Source organism: Molothrus aeneus, chromosome 15 (assembly GCF_037042795.1).
Source record: "Molothrus aeneus isolate 106 chromosome 15, BPBGC_Maene_1.0, whole genome shotgun sequence".
Taxonomy (NCBI): Eukaryota; Metazoa; Chordata; class Aves; order Passeriformes; family Icteridae; genus Molothrus; species Molothrus aeneus.
This window is the reverse complement of record NC_089660.1, coordinates 7,517,436-7,537,809: the sequence shown is the minus strand read 5'-3', so window position 1 is coordinate 7,537,809 and position 20,374 is coordinate 7,517,436. Positions and strand designations below refer to the sequence as shown.

Here is a 20,374-nt window from a genome sequence, read left to right as displayed (position 1 = left end):
AGAGTCATCTGGTTTTGCAGCCACCACAGTTTGTTGATCCATCCAAGCTGATTAGCCCACTCTTTGATCACCCAGCATCCTTACACAACTACTGCTGCAGAAACTACTGATGGCTACGTGCTCCCAGGCAGAGCTGGGACCATGTGTGGATCTCTGCCAGAGCAATCCTGGAGAAGCTGGAGAACATCAGCTCCTTCCCTGTGGGATGGCAGAGCTCCTGGCAAGACATTGTTAGAGCCCAGCCCGAGATGCAGTTCATTCATCAGCTCATAATTATCTGCAGCAAAGCCTCAGTGCCTGGTGGGCATCCAGTGATTGTCTATTTCTGTAAGAAATGTCTGGTTTGAATTACAGGATAGGAACCAGAAATGTCATGGTGGATACTGAGCACAAACTTCTGTAATCCGACCCTCCCAAAAGCGTTTCCCTCTCACTTTATTTTTCTGTGGTCCCACTTCAAACACCACTGTGCTCTTCGATTTTCATCACCTTCTTTATGCTTTTGAAGATCCCAAATGAGCATTTCTGACATTCCCAAAGCTTTAACTTAATCCCACAGGAATAACATTACATCAATTCCTTTGGTGAATGTACTATGGTCCCACAGAAAGTCATACAGCAAAATCAAGGGCTCCTAGTCTCCCTTTCTAGTCCTTACAAGGCATTTCCTCAAAGAGGAACTCTCTTTTTTTCCTGAAATCTTTATTGAGCATCACAAGGAGAAGAGAAGAATGAAAGCACACAACACACATGAAACTTAAAGGTCAAACTGTGATCCCACATTTGGAAAACATCTATCATTCTGCTCAAAACCACGTACACCGGGCAGTTTTAGAAGAGCTTGGCAATGTACATTTTGAACCAGAGATAGGAATCTCACATTTTCTATGCAAATATGAGTCCGAGCCCTGATTTACCTTCCCTGGTGTCAGAGTCAGTAGGTGTTACCAAGTCCAAGTTAGCTGCTTCTGATCAAAATGAAAAACATTCCCCTAGAGATGTGTTGGTAAGGCACCAGGTAGCTTCATGTTACGGGCCTCTATCTCATCTTTGACTGTAACATTGGCTTTAGAAAGGTCATAGACTTTGTTTTCTGACTTCATGACTAATTTATTTTTCTTAGTTCCTCCCGCAGGCTCTTGGAACTTCTCATTCCTGCTCATAAACCACTGCTGTGAGGTTTCTCTAAACACTGTAAATTACCTTTGCACCAACAGACTCAGTATTTTTCTGAATTACTGTCTCAAGATCATGTTAATAAAATCAACATCATAAAATAATTAAGCAGACTGATTTATCACTTTACTGCAAGGGATAGGGGTGTGATGTCAAAGTAATAAATATGGTGACCTCTTCCATTCTGAGGAGTTTGGTAAGGAAAGGCACCCAGAATTTGAAAGCTGATCCTAATTATCCACACTCCATCACACAAACCACACTGTCACAACTCAGAAGTCCCTGGCTGAAACCTTTGTGGCAAAAGCTCATATTGGTATTTGGAGTAAAGATAAAAATCATCTTTCAACAGTACCTACCCTCTACCTTGAGGATGGTACTAAACCTGTGTGATAGGGCAGCAAGGCACATTCCAGGTACCAATAATGAGCAATGCTCACCTAATTGACGCTGGGAATAAAATCCCTGTGAAAATGAGCACAACCTGTAAGAGTTCTGAGAGGGTCTTTCCTGCAGGAACCCCTGAATGCCCAAGCACAACTACAGCTTCCACTGTAGGGTGGCAATCAAGATAATGAACAAAAATAACCTCATGTAGGCCTCTTCAGACACTGTTCACACCAGTCACAGCTACTGGTTTATAATGAACAGTCAAAATGTGGAGTTAACTCACATACATATATTTAAACTTTCAAACAAGCTGTAATTCAGCTACAGACAGCTGAAGTCCCTCAGATGAATAGAGCTGGACTTACATTTGTTATTTGTAAAACTTCTTAGAGTTAGTTCAAATTTAAAGTGCCCATATTCAAATAAATTGATTTTAAATAATGAGCATTGGAGCTCATGAATTATTTAATTTTCAAAAATCCAGTTGAATTCTACATTATTGAACTATCCTCGCTGTCTAAAAGAAATGCTTTTTAGTTTAAAAAGCATGATTCTGAAGACAGGGAGCACCATTATTTCAATGTATTCAATCATCACTTTCTTTTTAGCAGCTTGAATTAGACATGCTTTCAGGTTTTTATCCAACTGTCAGTTAGAAACCAATGGCATTTCTGCCCTTTCCTCTCATTAGGGACTTGCTGTTCTGTACCTGCAAATCTTCATCCCTCATCAGCCAGAGATACGAGAGCAGAAATCTCATCTATAATAGTAGTATCATGTACATCCTATTAAAGAGGACAGATAACACATTCAGCAGTGCCTCAGGGCCACAATTTCAAAGACATGTGTAGTGCTGAAAGATGCAGGTGAAAGACTCCAGGGACTTTCCAAAGCCCCCAGCTGCATAACTCTCATTGATTTCAGTTATTCAAATGAAAAGTTGTTTAATGTATTTGTTCTGGAGTTGAAGTTTCACTTGAAGGCTGAGGGATACATAATCCCATGAGCTAATTTTTAATACTGATTCTCACTGATTTCAAAGGCAGGTAAATGACTAAATACTCAGATAAATCTAGCCCAGAGTGAGGCATAATTCTTATTTAGAGTCTATCCCCCTTTGAAATAACAGCAATTAGGCACTTAGCTACTTTGAGGAGATAGGCTTTAGTATCACAAATATTTTGGCCATATATCCATTTAAATGAGTATATATAAATATTTTAATATCAGCTCTTTTACAGTAAAGGAATGGAAAAGAATTTAAAGATTTTTACCCCTGAAAATTGCTTAATCTTCAAAACTACTTTTAAGAGGGTTATGAAACAGTGAATTTTAGAACCAGGACTGGGTATCAACAACACCCATTTCAAAATCAATGAACCCTTTAGGTTGAAAAAGCTCTTTAAGATCATAAAGTCCAACCATCCACCCCAGCACTGCCAAGGTCACCACTAAACCACACCCCCAAGTGCCACATGCAAGTATCTTCTAAACATCTCCAGGGATGGTGGCTCCATCACTTCCCTGGGCAGCCTGTTCCAATGCTTGACAACCATGAAGAGATTTTTCCAAATATTCAATCTAAACATCTCCTGGAGCAACTTGAGGCCATGTCCAGATCCCACTGGAGAGCCTTCCAGCCCTCCAGCAGATCAATACTCTCATCTACCTTGGTGCCACCTGCACATGAACTGAAGATTCACTCAATTCCCTAATCCAGATCACTGATACTGAGTACTGCTGCACCTGGGGAATACCACTTTGGACTGGCCACCAGCTGGATTTGGTTTCATTTACCACCACCCTTTGGATTTGACCACCCAGCCAGATTTTTATCCTCTGATCACTGCACTCATCCAGCCATTCAGCACAATGACATCCATTCAGTGCCCTTCTCCTCTTCCCAGGGCATCCTGCAGTGAAAACCTTTTCTTTCCCAAGCAACAAGGTAATTCTACAACACCACTTCTCGCCTTGCACTTTTCTAATATTTCCCAAACAATTGTACAGGCAGATACAATTACTGGGGGGGTTGAGATGCTTTCTTGCTGAAATTGAATTACCTTCTATGTTCTTGAGTAACTACAGAACTACAAGATTCCACCCAAATATGTCTCCTCTGTGGAAATGCTCCTGCATGCTATAAATACAAAGTTAATTTGTGCAATGTGTGGGCTCTCACTTGGAAATGCAGAGGACTGTGCAGGCCAACATCCTTCCCAGGAAAAAGCACAGCATGACGTGCAATGAAAATGGTGCGAGCGAGAGGCAGCCGAGGGTCTCCAAAGTGAAAACAATGGCATCTTTTCCAAAGGTGACTGAATGTCCCCATGGTGGTGAGCAGAGAAAAGAGAGGAGGTCAAGAGAAACCAGAGTTTTGTCAGAGGAAATGACTGGAGGATGAAAAAGGGGAGGCATGAGGCCGAGCTCACTGCAGTGGAACGGCTGGCGCACAGTCAGACGATACGTGGCTGCAGCCCAACGTGTTAAAAATCCTCTGGCATCTATCACCATTTGTTTGGGAGTGACTTCATTTCCAAACTTTGGGATAAATATTAGCACAGCTATTCAAGATAGCCAGGACACCCAGCCCCTGTTTTTTCTCACTTCATGGCTTTTAGGTGTGGACTGTAACACATCACTTAAGCTGCACAAAACAGATTTTACTGAATTTACAGTCATTGCACTGGGCTTGGAAAAAAAAAATATATTGTTTTGATTGGGTTGGTGGTAGGGTTCCACCCAAGATCCCTGGGAAAAGTTAGTTAAGGACAACTGTTCACGCCATCACACACAAAGAGATCAAGCACAGTGGAAGAAGCAGCCATGCTGGGACTTGCTTCTGGGAAAGTAATGTCTTGCCCCAGGAGGGACAATTCACCTAAGATTTATTTCATTTTTGGAACCGCAGAAATTCAACTATTTGATGACGTGTTTTATCTCCAGTAAATATCTTCACTATTATTTTATTTTGTTACCATGCATTCTTGATTTTATGCTTACTACTTCGTTACCATACAAAGCTAATTGATTCTATGCCTTGTTACTACAGGAAGCTAATTGATTACATCCTAAATCCAGCAGGGTACACACAATCTGATGCTTATGAGAGGATCTCCAATTAGATTTAAAAATACAGCTGGAATTGTTTGTCACTCTTTTTCAGTGACCTTGGACCTACACGTGTCATCAGAGACACACTGCATACATGTGACCCCTAAGAGCAGGGACCCCAAGGCCTTTTATAGTGGGCTCAACAAAAACCCCCAACCATTCAAAGATGAAGAAGAGAAGGCAATGGGGGAGTCACTGTGAATCTCAGGAAAGGAGACCAAAGCCATGTTCTATACAGAATTACACCTTGCACCCATCCAGCAATGAGGGCAAGAGCTGGAGTTGCCGTGTTGAGAGGAAAGAGAGGTTCTGCATTGTGTTGTCCTTGGCACACAGGTCCCCAGCACCATCTGCAGCAATAAACCCCTCCTGCCTCTCTGTGCTGGAGCTGGAAACAGGGCTGGTTACCATCACCACCCCTCAGCTGAAATACAGACTCTAGAAGCCAGCTGACTTTTGAGAGAAAGAACAGGACAACACTGATGACTGCCAGCAACTATCCAGAGCCTTTCAAGATACCTTGATCATTTCAAGCAGCTTCTCGAATTTGGGCACAAGGCATGGGACACATCTTCAGTCCCCAAAAGACATATTTCTACCTCAGAGCTCTCAACAGAACAATTTCTGCCTGTGCCAAGAGCTGCTGTGCCCTGTGGGGATGGTTACACAGGCTGCACTTTCTAAACCACTTGCAGAGACAGGCTGCTGAAGAGTTGTTATTTCTTGCAATTTGTGTCTTGGTTTGGTTTACTAAAATTAGGAAAAAGTATATTCCAGAGCTGGAACATTTATGGCTTCTTTACCATTACTGTATATTTTAATTCTTAAAAATAGATTTAAGTGACATGATAAGTAAAGAGTCTTGTTTAATCTATTTTGGCCTGTTTGCCACATTCCTGGTTTGGCCTGTTTGACTTGTTAATTTAGAGATGCATAAAACCATCTGTTTCACTGTAGACTTTGTTTTAAGCCTCAGAGGAAACAAACCACACAAATAAATTAAATTCACTATGTCATTTCTGTTAGAATATATGCATTTACAGCCATCAGAGCAGACACCAAGTACTCCATAACTCTAATGTCAGAGCAGGTTTTTAACTATTTACAATGCTGTTATAAAAAGTCATAACTGAATTTATATCACACAAGGGATTTTCTCAAATTGTATTCCACCTCTAATTTAAAATGAAAAACAGTGATATTCTGCACATTGCTAAAAGAACGTAATAAAGAAGGAAAAAAAACCAAGCTTCATAATTAAAAAAATACATCTTGGAAAAACGACATCCCAGACAAATCTACCTAACAGCCTGGATTTCTGCCTCTGTGGTTTGCAAAGTGAAAGGAGTCATCTACAGGCTCATCCTCTCGACACAACTGTAAATTTCAGCAGTCAGACTCCATTTGTCAAAAACAGAGCAGACCTACAATTTTTTACTCAACACTATTTTACTAAGAATACACATTCACTGAGGCCAAAGCTTTTTCAGAAGTGTGTCTTATTGAGAAAAGACTCCTGTTCCAGCGAGAAGGAGAAGGAAGAAAGTCATCCCCAAATGAGTTGCCTATGAGGGGGGCTATCACTTCTATTTCTTTGGCAAAAAATAAAATATATTTGGATTTTTATCTGTACTAGGGATTTTTCAAGTCTGCATTCTTTTCCAAAACATAGCGTCCTTGCTTACTGTCTGGGGTATTAGAGGGCTGCTGCATTGATATTTAGAAATAAAAAGTGATTCTTTCAAACATTATAATCCCTAGTGTCTCCTTTCATCACTCCTACACTATATAGTCTGTTACACAGACTATGGTTATGAAGATTAAATATTTAACTAAGGAAACCTAAAGATGTCAGTCATGGAGTAAATACTAAATCAATTTAAGAAAGCTCAGTGTTACCACATAACATTTTACTGCAGTGTGAACAAGGAGCAGGGAGGTGGCCTGGGACCTAAAGAGGCTGTTGAGAAATCAAAGAATTCAGCAGAGTAGTTTTAAAAATGTAAAAGCCAGTTGTAATTTCTGTTAGAACCTTGTCTGAAGACAGTTCTCCAAACTGTGTTCCTCAGCAGGAAGCTTAGGTTAAGGGAATATACAGCTGAAACATAATGACTTCCAAAAACCTGAGCCCCTGACCTTGTGTCCCACCCACCAAAGCACATAAGAAGGACTTTGAACATTTTAACAGTCCCACACTCAGCTTCTGTCTTGGCTCCTTTCTCCTTTTTTGCTTTTTTGCTTCTCCCCTATTGGATTTTCTGAAAAGTGGCCTGGATTTCCCTCCTAGAGTTATTTTATCTCCTGCCACGAGCAAAATCTGTTACGTCTTATTCAAGTGGTTTACCCAACCTACATTCCCAGGCCTTTCAGAGCCTTCCCACAGGGTAGCGCGCAGGGCTGTACTCACAATGTTCATCAAGGTCAGCAGGTACTTCTGAACATGTTCTTTCCCATGGAACTGAACAACTGAGTCATCAACCCCCAGGAGGACCTCGATGTTGTAGTCGTCCTCCGTGGTGTGCCTCCGGCGGCGCTGCCTCCACCCCTGCACCTGCTCCTCAGCGAGGCCCACAGCGCTGCCCAGATGGTCCAAGGCAGTGAGGTTGGAGCCTGGGATCAAACACACAAAGAGTTACCAGCCAGGAGAGGTTCAAGTTTCAGCTGAGATTCATTTGAAGTAGCAGCATTTGTTATGTTCTGAGTGTTGTATAACAGCGTTAGTTTCACGAAATGTCAATTAAAAACTACCTAAATGAGAGAGAAATATGACCAAAATGTTTTTATTTTACAAAGTAAAAGCAATACTTTCTAAAAAGTAATATTCCATAATAAATACAGGCCCCAAAGAGCGGCAGGTCTTGCCAATGTCTTGATGAGAAGAGCAGAGATGTTTGCAGTAAAATACTTGTTGCTTAATTGTACTTCTAAGAGAAATACACTGTCCAGGGATCCTGTGCTACCCAGTGTAGTCTTTATTTAGAACAATTAAAGATAGACACAAGGTTCAAAATCTGATCTTACTGCCCATAGGTTCCTATTTCAAGGTAAGTGCAGCTGCCAGTACAGCCTTTTGCCATCCACTCAGGTACCACCAAACCAGTCCCTCCAGCCTCAGCCCTTCAGCTCCTTTCTGAGTTACACACATGCAATCCCACAGTAGTGACAGGGATCCTATTTATCATTACAGCTCAGCACCACGTTTTAGACACGAGATTAATAAATTTATAGCTACGTCCACAATTTTTTTAACAGCTTTTCATCCTTCATTCCAAATTTTCCATGTCACTTTGCATTACTGCATGTCACAGACCAGCCCACCAGGCACAACAGTTGTCTCCTTCATTACTAATGATTTCTAACAGTTCCTGTGATATGAAAAGCATGTTCCCTGACAGGATGGACATGCTTAATGTGGCACTTACCTACTAAAAATTAATATGAAAATATGGAATCTTGACATTTCATCCTACAGAATAACAATGATTATCATTCATATCATTATTACCATTTGCATTACAAGAGACTGGAATCACCACTGAGAACCTCTTGATTTTAGGAAATGTCAGGAAAGACTCAGGGAGGTCAGCAAAAGTACAGAAGGTTGAGTAAGGGTCCCAATGCTTCATTCACAGAAATGTAATGGGAAGCAAAGGGAGGAAGCCCAAGCCATCACCTTCAAACCAGAAATGAGAAACAGCTCTTGGAAAAGTTACAAAAGTGGAATTTCCATTTCCATTTATTGAAGTTTTCACATCAAAAGTGGCTGCTTGGGAAGGGAATGAGTCACCAGATCACTGGGCTCATTACAAGAACATCTGTGCTCTTGCCTGAACCTTGCTGCCTCAGGCTGCTGTGTCAGCAGGTCGTGGGCAATGTGCAGCCTGAGCAGAGTCCCCCTCAACTTCCTACTGAGGTGACAACAACCCATGGACCTGCACAGCCTCTGGCTGCCAGGAGGGACACACACCAGGCATCCCCAGTACCCATGGAGCACACAAGTTACCAGCCAGGAGAGGCTGTGCCTTGTGTGCTGAGAAGCTGCTCTCTGTTCTCCTTGAAGAGACCTCCAGGCAAAGGACAGCCCCTGAAAGACACAGCTTCCTGCCAGATTCCAGCAAGCTTCAAGGACATGCTTGTCCTGAGATCCACGGCTGCAGGGATCTCCTCTGCCCTGCACTGGCAGAGCTCCCCTTGCTCAGTGGACAGAGAGAAGGTGCCATGTGGTGTCCAATACCTCCATGGAGCCCCAATGTCCTTTTCCCCAAACAGCAGCAGTTAATGTAGCTAACAAGCACAACCACCACATTCTCACTGACAGCCTTAGGGCTCCCAGCAGCTTCTGCTCCTGGGGCCACAACTTTTACAATTATTCTGGTCAGAATCCATGATCCAGCATGAGAATTCATTCCTCATGCAGACCCAGCTGTCACTCCCAGGTGTACCATGGAGGGTGAATGAGCCTGGCCTGGCAGCACTGGAGGCAGCTCCATCAGGCTCCAGCCCTGCCAAGCAGCCAGCTCCAGCCCTGCCTCCTGGATTTCTCCACAGGAAAACTTCAGGGTTAAAATTTCCTTGCTAGAGCTCAGGAGTAATGACCAAGCCATCACTATGGGATCATGGGGCAATCATATATTCATGATCTATAAGACAAATCATAATTACTGTAAAATAGGACCATAAATCTTAAAAGCTCTGTAGAAAAGTAAGCCTAGGCTGGCAGGGGCTGCAGGTCATGTCTTCTCTCTGCTGTGCATAAAAGGCTAAAGCAATCAGCAGCAAGGCAAAGCTATCAGAGCTTCTACTGCAGAGCAGCAGTGCTGGGCAGGGGGAGAGCCTGAGCTGTGCACTGAGGTTGTGGACAGCAAGCTCTGCTGGCTGGGGGGCTATATTTGGGTGGGTGATTGCTGTCAAGGTATCTTGAGCTTTTGTGCTTTTATTTCTGTGCTTTTATTTCTGCCTTATGTGTCAAACTAACTCCTGACACAGTACCTTTATTCCTGCTGTGAGTAAATCAGCCAGAGGCAAAATGTGATCCTACCATCCTGCAGCAAAAACTGCCTGTCCTCCCTCTTTGCTGCTCACTTCATCACTGTCACACTGTAGTCCCTACAGTCCTGCCAACTCCTGAGAAAAGTTATCAGAGGTTCCCTGGAAGTCATCTCCCTCCCACTAGGTGCCAACCAACCACTTTAAATTTCCTTGGGAGCATAAAAACTCCACACATTCACAATTCCTTCACCCCTCAGCTGTTCCCCTCAGGACAACACACCCAGTGTTGGGCACTGGCACCTCTGAGGCACCAACCCCATGTGCTTCCCAGCAGAGGGAAAGCCACACTGGCTCCAGCTGGTGCTGGAACCATCCCAAGACCAGAAACACAGCTCAAAACATTCACAACAGTAGCTGCAAGATTTCTGGTTCATATCCCCACTTCCCACCCAGTGCTCCTTCCCAGAGGCTGTCCCTGGGCAGGCAGGGATGCCTCCACACACGCCTGACCACAAAGCCCACAGAGTCCTCCTCCAGGGCTGCTCTGCCTCTCAGGCTCTTGGATGATGAATTGCTGGATTTGCTGGACCATGTGATGTTATTCCCTTGTTGGATTTGCTCCTAAATGACAGTTATATCCAAGTGAAATTAATACCCATATCTTAGCAAAGAGGAAGAGAAACAAAGTTCCATATGTAGTAAATGAAATATTTGTGGTGTTTTGGCATCTTAACTTTCCTTAGTCAACATCAGCAACTTTGCTGTATCATTGTACTGCTAACAATGTGCTAGAAAAGCTCAAGAGAAAGCACAAAGAACTAAATAAGACACCAAATTCGTCCTTCACATTTTCCACATTACATTCCTTCTGATCACCCCTGCACTTTGCACAGTAACACCACAAAAGTAGTCTCAAACTGCACTGTTTTACTAAATCATCCCAAGACCTCTCCCTCAGATGTCAATTTTCAGCAACTTTTGCCAAATCAGCCACTAATCATTGGTGCCAACTTTGTTTTCAATCTCCCAAGAGGAGACACTTGGCATTTGCAGAGCCTCACACCAGCTTGTGTTGAAACCCTCTTGCTCTTGCTAGGAAAAATTCACATTTGTGAAAATTAATCACTCACAGAGAAGCTTTTATTTCTCTCTTTTGCTGCTCATTCAGAATAAATCAAATGACAGCAGTACTCTAGCAGTTCAACAAAAATCCCTCAAAACCCCTCTTTTTTTTTCTAAAGCCAGCTAAAAACCTCAGAATATTTTAAAAAACCAAAAAAACCCTCAGATACTTCAGTAATTTTCTCCTACCACTGTAAACCATTCTCCAGAGAAGGAATAAAAAGTGCCCAAGTTGTCAAATAGTGTTGCCTTTGCACATCTTCAGAAGAATTCCCCATCTGCAACAGTTTGGGATGACACCACCTTATTTTCTGGGAATTTTTGCCTTTCTCATGAATGTTTGATATCACGTTCTTTATGGAAACCCAATTACATGACATCTCCTGATTCTGCCTCACCCATCATGGCAGGCAAAGCTCAAACAGATGCTCTGAGTTACTGAAGCATGAACACACTGCTGCCATAAAAACTCCCTCTCCCTGTGTTTTCTGTCACTCCCTTTAGGACACCCACCAAATCCACAGTTGCTGGCTCATGATCTTGTTTGGTTTTTTTCATGACCCCTTTCAAAAAGGCTCAGGAAAATACGGCTGCACCTTATGAAACAACTGGACTTTACCAGCCTTAGGGTTCCCCAGTCTCACAGCAGCAATATTGTGCTAATAAAGCAGTTTCTAATATTTTATCTCCTCTTTCTGAGAGGGAGAAGGGAACTTTCTGGCAAGCCCAGAGTAGAGGCCAGGATGAGCAGCTGGGAGACTGAACTGTGTGTCATGTTCACAGCCATCATCTGCAGCTTGTCAGCCCAGCAACGAGCTGGAATTTCATTTCAAACCTGAGTGTGCAGCATTCAGACCAGGCAGCTACCATTGAAATGCAGCTGGTTTGCTTTTGTGGACACTTCATCTGTCAGTGTGGGAGCAGACGAACGCCTGAGCCGACTGCTGAGCACCTTCTCTGCAGCCACACGAGGATCAGCACTGCTGATCTGCTGCTCTGCCACTCATCTCCATTCCTGGGACACATTGCTGAAGGAGCCCCCAGCTTCCCATTCCTTGCTGCAAACCAGCAGCTCTTTTGTTGTTTTCATGTTTTTCACCCTGGTGACTCAGGAAGATGTGGAGCACAGCTGGAGCCTGCTCTGCTGGGGTGGCAAACACATCTGTGACAGCACAGGAGCCTGGGGCACCCAGCCCTGCTCAGCTGCACCACAGCTGGTGGCAGTGCCACTCCAAGCCTGTGACCACAATCCCAGCCCAGGCATGAGCCCATCCATCCCTCAGTGCTGGAAATGCAGCAGGAACAGGCTGTGTGGTAGGGAAGCAGAAGCAGGCAGGGTGGACTTGCTTTAGCTCTCAGCTTCCCACTGCTCAAGTGCATCTGCACCTCTGGAAAAGCACCAAACCCTGCTGACAGCTTGACAGAAAACTGCTCTTTTGGGAATTGCACCTTCAGTCATGAACCATCCTTCTGCAGCCCTCCCTGCCACTTGGATCCTGGGGGCTTCTCTTGTGTCAGTGCTCTGTGATCAACTGACTCCCTAATTAGTCTCCAATTAGCCTGTTCATGCATTTTACCAAAACCCTCATTTGCCTTGCATGGTAAGTTGAAGCCCAGCCCATGGAGGCTGGAGTCAACAATGAACAGTCATCAACCTTGGATTTTATCCCCTAGTGATTTATTTTCCCATTCTTAAGTTCCTCCATTTGGGGTTTTGTTTTTCATTACAGTAGCACACAACCATGTTGTGTTATGGCCATTTCTTAATCAACAGTTTCTCAGATTTTTTATTTCTTTAAAAACTTATTTCTGATGGTTTTACAGCCATGCTCACCTTCCTCTGCTCTCTGCTTTGTTTTCCAAATGTCCTCTACTTGTCTTTCTTCTCCCCCCTAACCATCCTGCTCAGCTACATTGGTGTTTCATAATTTATAAATCCCTTTCCCATATTGCAGTCTGAATTTGGACCCTTCTGCTATAGATCACTCATAAGAAAACTGGGTAAAGCCAGCAGGGAATTAAAATGGGAGAGAGCTTCTGTGAGGTGAAAGCAAATTGAAAACAGCCTAAACAAGAGGAAATCCATGGAGTGAACTTGGTACATGATAACCAAGTCAGCCCTGTTTAAAAGGCATCTCCAGGAGGACCCTGCCTCAACACAGTTTTAACTTGGAGCTCAATTTTTATGGGATTCTTGTGATTTCTTGAATTACAGGATAACAGTGGCTGCTACTTGGTGAATCCTTAACCAAGAGCAACCACTGAAGCAGAATTATCTTGAGGAGCGGGATCAAATTCCTCCTCTCACACATTTTTACATAAACCAAAAGTAAGGCCACACTAGTAAACAAAAGACTGGGTATGCACCAGGCATCCTCTCCAACTTCCCAAATGGTTGTCCTGCCCTGATGTGCAAAGAAGCAGCATTTAAAAGGAAGATTTTAGGCTGTGTGCTTTGCTGACCATATGATCTCATTACAAGCTCCCTGCCTCTGAGTTATGGCAATGCTGTTTCTGGTCAAATCACATTTTAACAAGAGCCTGCTCCACCTTTCATCTGGCCAGGGGGAGTTTGCCATGGCTGTTGGGGTAAGTTGGGCTGAGCTCTCCAAAAATAGGTCTCAGACTCCAGCTGCATAAGGCCAGCAGATAGAGCAGCTGAATTCCGGCTGGAATGATCTGGTCCTGCACTTGAAATCAGGAGTTTCAAGTATTTAACAGTATTTCATACAGACAGCAATTGTAAATTCCTTGGGGCAGAGCTATTGTCCCTCATTTGCAGAGTGAATGCACATTCTTGAAGGAACATTCTAGCAATGTTCCTTTTTTTCCTTGTCACTTTTGCAACAGCACAGTGACTTTGAAACTTGGGACATGCTCAAGTGCCTGCCTGAATCATAAAATCACAAAATTGTTTGGGTTGGAACGGACCTTAAAGCTCATCCCATTCTACCCCCCTGCCATGGGCAGGGACACCTTCCACTGTCCCAGGTTGCTCCAAGCTCTGTCCAACCTGGCCTTGGACACTTCCAGGCTGCTCTGGGCACCCTGTGCCAGGATCTCACCACCCTCACAGGGAAGAATTTTTTCTCAATATGTAATCTAAACTTAGATCAGAGAATCAGGATTATAAAAAAAAAAAACAAACAAACAAAGATGAACCTACCAAAGTTGAAAGAAAAAAAAAAAAAGAGAAAAAAAAGTCTTTCCAAAGGATAAACCAATTAGTGCAGTGAAAATGGCCAGGTGGACAAAGTAGCAAGTGGCCAGGCCAGAGGCACAAAGAATATCCACAGTTAGGTGTTGCCAGGGAGATTTTTTCTGGCTTATCACAAGAGAAAAGATATTACAATACTAAAAAGAGAAGTTGAAAACTAAATTGATCTCATCAGGGCCAGAGTCACACAAAGAATAACACAAAGATAAGAGATAATTGCACTGTTAGAAGATTAAATGAGAGGAAGGTAATAGAATACCCCAGGCCAAAACGTTTTTTTTCCAAATGGTGAAACATAGTGCGTTAGAATTTTAACTTTCGTCTTACAACATAATAGTCAAAAAGAGGAAATGAAAAAATGGCAAACCAGCCAGGAAACCAGTCTGTGTGACCTGGTTGAAATGGAGCTCTCTGGGATCCAAACACAAAATTTTTCCAACAGCAAAACTTATCCTTTGGAAAATTTTCAGCTATCAGCCTTACTAATGCAAACACAGGTTTCACAATTTAGCACCAAATAATGCATGAGCAAGAAGTCCAAACTCAGTGCTTAAAAGTAAGCTCAAAAAGGGGCAAAGAAAGCTACTCTAGAAAACTAATTTAGAAGCCAACTTTTAAGTTTCACTGACTTAATTGATTGCATCTGAGAAGTGCTATCTGGCAAATATTTTGGCGAGTCATTGTAAGCTGGCCTGTATTGCAGAGCCCGTGACTTGCAGAATAAGGTGCCTGATTTACCACACCCCAGCCACTCTGAGAGCCCACATCTGGCCTGGGACAAGGGCTCCATCCCTCCCAAGGCCCTGGAGTGCCTCCTGTGCCTGGGCAGAGCAGGATTTGCTCTGCATGGATCACAGAGAGCCACAGAGGGAGCTCAGCGTGCTCAATCTCATTTGCAGCTAATGCATAATTAATTAAACTGCAGAGTTCAGCCACATCTCCACACAGGCACTGGGCACAGAGCCACAGCTCCACAGAGTTCTAGGAGCCCCAAAGACCCCACCTGAAGCCCCAAAGGCAAAGGATCAGGAGCTGACCACAACTCACTTTTCCCAAGGAGGCTTTAACCATGTGTTTATGGGCTGTGTGGGTCCAATTCTGCCACCAAGATACTCAGATGTCCAATCCATATTCCAAGCATGATTAAATTACAGCAAATTAGCACATTAAGTAAGCTGCCAGGCTGACCCCATGGCTTTGTAGGTGACATGTCTAACAATCCCACTTGCATTTTTAACAGAATGAAATGCCAAGCTGTGGTACAGGACCTGAATAACAACAGATTACATGGGATGGCAGTTGTCTTTCCATAAGCCAAGTATTCCCTAAGAAAGGGAAATGAAGTTTAATTACAGTTCAAGAAAATAACATTAAAAAACACACAGGTAACAGAAGTCAAATTTCTAGCCAGGGCAGGAAGGTGAGATGAGGGAGCAAAGGCAAAGAAATACATAAAATAAACATACATCATTGGAAATATTACAGAAAAATAATGACTGAAGCAAATATGTATCTTTCCTATGCTTTTTAGTCATAACCTCAAGTCTTGTCTTTGGCAACATTGCAAAGTAGAATTATTCCATCCTTTTAAAAGGCCAGCACTTTTCTCAGTTATAAATTCTCACAAAGTTGTAAATTATATAGTTGAATGTTCTCAATGTCAAGTAGAATATAAATCTCATCAGTGTACAGAACATACAGCAAAAATGACAATGCAAACAGCTCCTGTTTCCTACATAATCATAATGATCTTTTAATTAGACAGAGTAAACATTCTGCTCATTTCACCTTGTGAAGAAAAGCATAGAAAGAAGAAAATCTTCCCAAATTCTAAGGTAAAACAGGTCTCATTTTGCAATATCAGTGAGTTCAACAGACTTCTTGCACATCTCAAAAATTTTTGCCATAAAACAGCAGTCAGACAAAAGAAAAGAAGGTAAATTGAGTATTACAAGAAGAAAAACCTCATCCAGACAGGCTGAAAAAAGCAGAGCAACACACAATGCCTTGGCTACTTCTGCTAGCAGGATTTAACACTGAGTGAGGAGTTATAATTTTACCTATGTTTTGAAAATATCCTTGTTGCTAAATCTGCCTGGACCTTCTGCACCAACAAACGCAGCTGCAATTGATTAGAGACTGCAGGAAAGACAAAACTCTTGGAGGATGCAGGAGTTTCTTAAACTTCAAAATGACAGTAAAAAACCCTGAAAGAGAGAATCAGCCTCTGCTCTAGGGAAAGCGCAGGAGGTTTAGTCCCAAGGCATTTCAAAATCAAGGGCAAAGGCTTCTTTTGTTATTTGTACAAGAGCTCTCAATCTGTCAGGCCCTACAAAAGGCAAACTGTGAAATGCTGCCCTTCTGTTGTGGTGGGTGGGTGGGAGATGGGTCCTGGCAATGACAGCAGAGATGCTTTAAATGGGCAGTTCTCCTCATGAGCATGGACTGGGGCTGGAGAGAGGGGAAAAGAAGGTAGGGAGGAAGGAAAGAAGATGAATGGGTGTGAGGATAACAAAACCCTCTGGGGAAGAGGCAAATTTAGAGGCAGAAGTTGTGAGGACACAAATGCAAAAGAAGAAAGTGAGAAGATATCTCTGTTGGTTTTCCTGCTGCAGTTTCCCACTGGCCCTAGGAAAGCAAAGCCAGGGCTTCCTCCCACATCCCACTCCCCATCCCTGAAATCTGTGTCCTGGGAACAGCCCCTGAGCTTCAGGGAACACCAGGACAAATGCCAAGGTATGCCAGGCAAATCATCTCCCCAGCACCTGCAGGCAGGGCTTTAATGTTCCTTTCTCAAGATAAATTTAGCATTAATATCTGGGAGCTTTAGAGGGATTAGAACAGGTCAGCATGCATTTATTTCATTTTCTGGCGGGTCCAAAATATTTTTAATTCCTTTCAGGTCAAATGGACTTGAATACTGAACTTTTTTTAATGTGAACAAACAAAACATTTCCGTTCATCTGAAATCAAGTTTTACTCATTTGATATGAAATCAAGTCCCAATGCAGAAAATAATTTAAAATTATAAGATGTCTAAAGGGAAAGAAGGGAGATGGTTTGTTTGGAATGCACTGCCATGAAACCCCTCTACATTTTCAGGATTTTTCCTTTTTTATCAATGTGAAGTTCACTGAAAAATTCCGGATTTTTTATCACTAATAAAAATTTCACCCAACTCAACTGTAAGTGCCAAGACTAAAAGGAGTTTCCATTTCCTCTCTCCACCATCTACCTCCCTTCCTCCAAAGGAATGATCATCATTTCAGGACCTCTGTATTTTTGTTGGGCTATTCAGATATTATTGATAAACAAGCTGTACTCAGCACTGACTGGCTTGTCCTTCAAATTGGCTTGTAGCCTAATCAAACTCAGGTCATTTTTCTGCTAAATGAGATGTAATTGGTAGGATGTAATGCTCCTTGGCAGGCAGCAGACAACTCTCCTATAGGGACAAATCAAACCCACCTCAAAATAAAAGCCTTTCAAGAATTAGGTAGCAAGGAATTTATCTCCTGAATTAAAGATATCATCTTTGTGCAAATAAGGCTTAAAGTGGTCAGAAACTGCATTTGTATTCCCTTTGCAGTGTGCTATAAAATTGCTTTAATAGTAATGAATGCTCTGCTCTTTCTACATAGAATGAAATGAGACTTTGAAAAGAAAATGCACAATGGCCAGTAAGAAGGGCTGGGAAGCCTCTTACTTATATATATACATACATATATATATATATATGTACACACACACACATGTATAGAAATGAATGTAATAATGCTAAAATAAGAGAACTGTATTTTAACAAAGGTGGCTGGAGGGTTGATGGATGAGCAACTCTCTTGATAGCTAACATTTCTATTAGAAATGTTTTTAAATTAAATCAAACATTAGAAAACTATCAGAAACAACAGAAAATTGAGATATTAAGTTTTTTTCAACTTAAATTATCTTTAAATGGTTTTAACCCAATTGGAAGCTAAGAGGACTGGACAAGTCAATGGATGTTAGAGAAACAGTGGATGCTGTTAAGGATAAAAGTAGACAGCTGTTCCAAAGCTCCAAGTAGTTTTTGCCTCTGGAACTGGAACAGTATTTAAAGACCATTTAGCCTCCAGCCTGTTACTTTTGCATAGTAACAAATGGAAATGTTAAAGCCAACACCAAAAGAAAAATCTTTTTAAATTTCCTTAAAAAGCAGTTGCAAAAGTAACCAAGAAGTTTACTGAGAGCAATGCTGACATACATGATAAAGGCTTCCAGTTATTAACACATTCCTCTAAAACTGGTATAACCAGAGTCACTCCAGATCTGAGTTCCTGCAATGAATTTTTGGGTTTTATCCGAATACTAGACTGGATTAGTTGAACTCTATCACCTGTTTCCACCTAGTTAAGAACTGGCTAACCAAGCCACTTGGCTATTTATTGTAAAGATAACTGTGATCAGCTGAACAAAAATCACAGGGGAAAAACACAGAAATACAAAAAAAACCTTCCACAAAGCATCAGCTGCAACACCAGTTTATGTTCCATTTTGGGAATCGAGAGGTAAAAAGATGTCCTTGAGTATATTCATCTTCTTTATTCTTCTAAAAACCAAAATGTTTAGGAAATAGATCATACAAATTCTGATAATACTAATTATTAATGCATTGTGCTAATAGAAGTAATAACGTGGTTCCCTCATTTGAAGTCAGAATAGACTCCATCCACTTTCAGTTCTTGCTGACCAAGAGAATATTATTTCTTCAGTGTTTCAAAATAGAAATCCTTTATATTTTCCCATTACTCCAAAAAGAAAAGTCTACAAAGATAAACAGCAAAGTTAACACTAACTGAACTTACTTTAAAGGAATAAAGTGACATTTGTAGCAAAGGGGACGGAAGGCTGGAGGGAAAAGTAACATTTTTTGGCAGCTGAAGAAGGGACATGTTGGGTGTCAGGGTCTGTCTCTTCAACAGATTATTGGTCCCCAAGAGCAACTTCCTGCCTGTCTCCTCAGCAACACAAGTCCCACAAATACAGTCTCCTTCAGTTCACTTATTGTACCTGTTCAACCAGATCTGAGACCACAAATCAGTGCTGAAAAAGCATGTTTTTGAAAGCCATACAAAACAGCATTTACTTGTCCAACAACAGTGCTACTCAGTTATGAAATAAGACATGAAAGTACCACAGTCAATAAAGACTCCTCTTTGCTGTGGTGCCCTGGAAGTCCCCATGAGTCCTCAACAATTACTTTGGACTTGCAGGACTCTGAATGATCTTGTGCAGTGTGGGAGCTGGACATGTATTTATTGAAGCTGACACTAATCAATACCCATCACTTTCTCACCGGTTTCAACTTTATTAGAAAAATGAGAGCAGCAGCTGCTACTGCCCCAGTGAGCCTCAGAAGAAAGCTGAGGGTTGATGGCATCCAGCTGCTCTCATTGCCTGGTTCTCCAGGCTCTTCTAGTGAGCTCCAGGCTGCCTTTCAGTGCAAAGCTTTCCATTCGACCTTTCCCATATTTCTCTTAGGATTGAAGAATTTTAATGTATTACTTTTTCGCTCTTTCGAATCTATTTCTGGCTAATCTTTCCTAAAATTTCTGAAGCATTCGGAAAGGTTTCTTCCATTCTGGTTTTAGTCCAAGGTGCCTTGGTTTCAAATGCTGCGGTGCAGCTGAGCAACTCTTACATTTTGCTGAATAACTGGTTCACCAAAAAATAAAGTTGTGATTGTTTTGAAATTATTTTCAGATCAAATCACAGGGGGTTTTAGGGATTTAAAAAAAATAATGGAGTAACGACCCACATTTCATTTTGGTGAACATTTATTTCACAATATGAAAGTGCCCAACCAGCTCAGGCTACAGCAGAGAGGAGGACACAAAATCACAGAATAATTTTGGATGCAAAGAAATTTTAAATGTCATCTAGTCCAACCCCCCTGTGATGGGCAGAGACATCATCAATTAGCTGCTCAAAACCTCATCCAAACTGACCTTGAGTTGTTTCTCAGGATGGGACACTCAACCTTGCCAGCACAGGGGTGCTCATCTTCCAGTGACAGGAGCCTTTGGGAATTCAACCAGGAATATGAGGGAGATCCTCAACCCTCACAGTAAGAACTTGATTTTTTTTTTTTTTTTTTTTTTTTGCAGAGACTGCATCATTTTAAGCTTTGAGCTTTTAGCCTTGACCTTGACTTCTTGACCATTTGAATGGGAGATTGTTCTCCAATGTTAGCAATGGATCTTAGCCTGGCTAAAAATCAGAAAATACCAATTCTGAGCAACCAGCTTGTGAAGGAAGAGGAGAGGGGAGGAACCCACACCAAACAAACCCAACTGGAAAAAAAAATTACAATATGAAAAAAGGAGA

At 42.1% G+C, this 20,374-nt stretch overlaps 1 protein-coding gene across 1 annotated transcript in view; it reads right to left on the bottom strand.

The window, feature by feature from the left end:
• The window catches only part of ADAMTS2 (ADAM metallopeptidase with thrombospondin type 1 motif 2), a 167,530-nt gene that overhangs the window by 45,829 nt on the left and 101,327 nt on the right, over window positions 1–20,374 (bottom strand). The window contains exon 4 of the mRNA XM_066559933.1: window positions 7,088–7,290. Coding sequence (XP_066416030.1) covers window positions 7,088–7,290 — 203 coding nt within the window. The remainder of the gene's footprint in view (window positions 1–7,087; window positions 7,291–20,374) is intronic.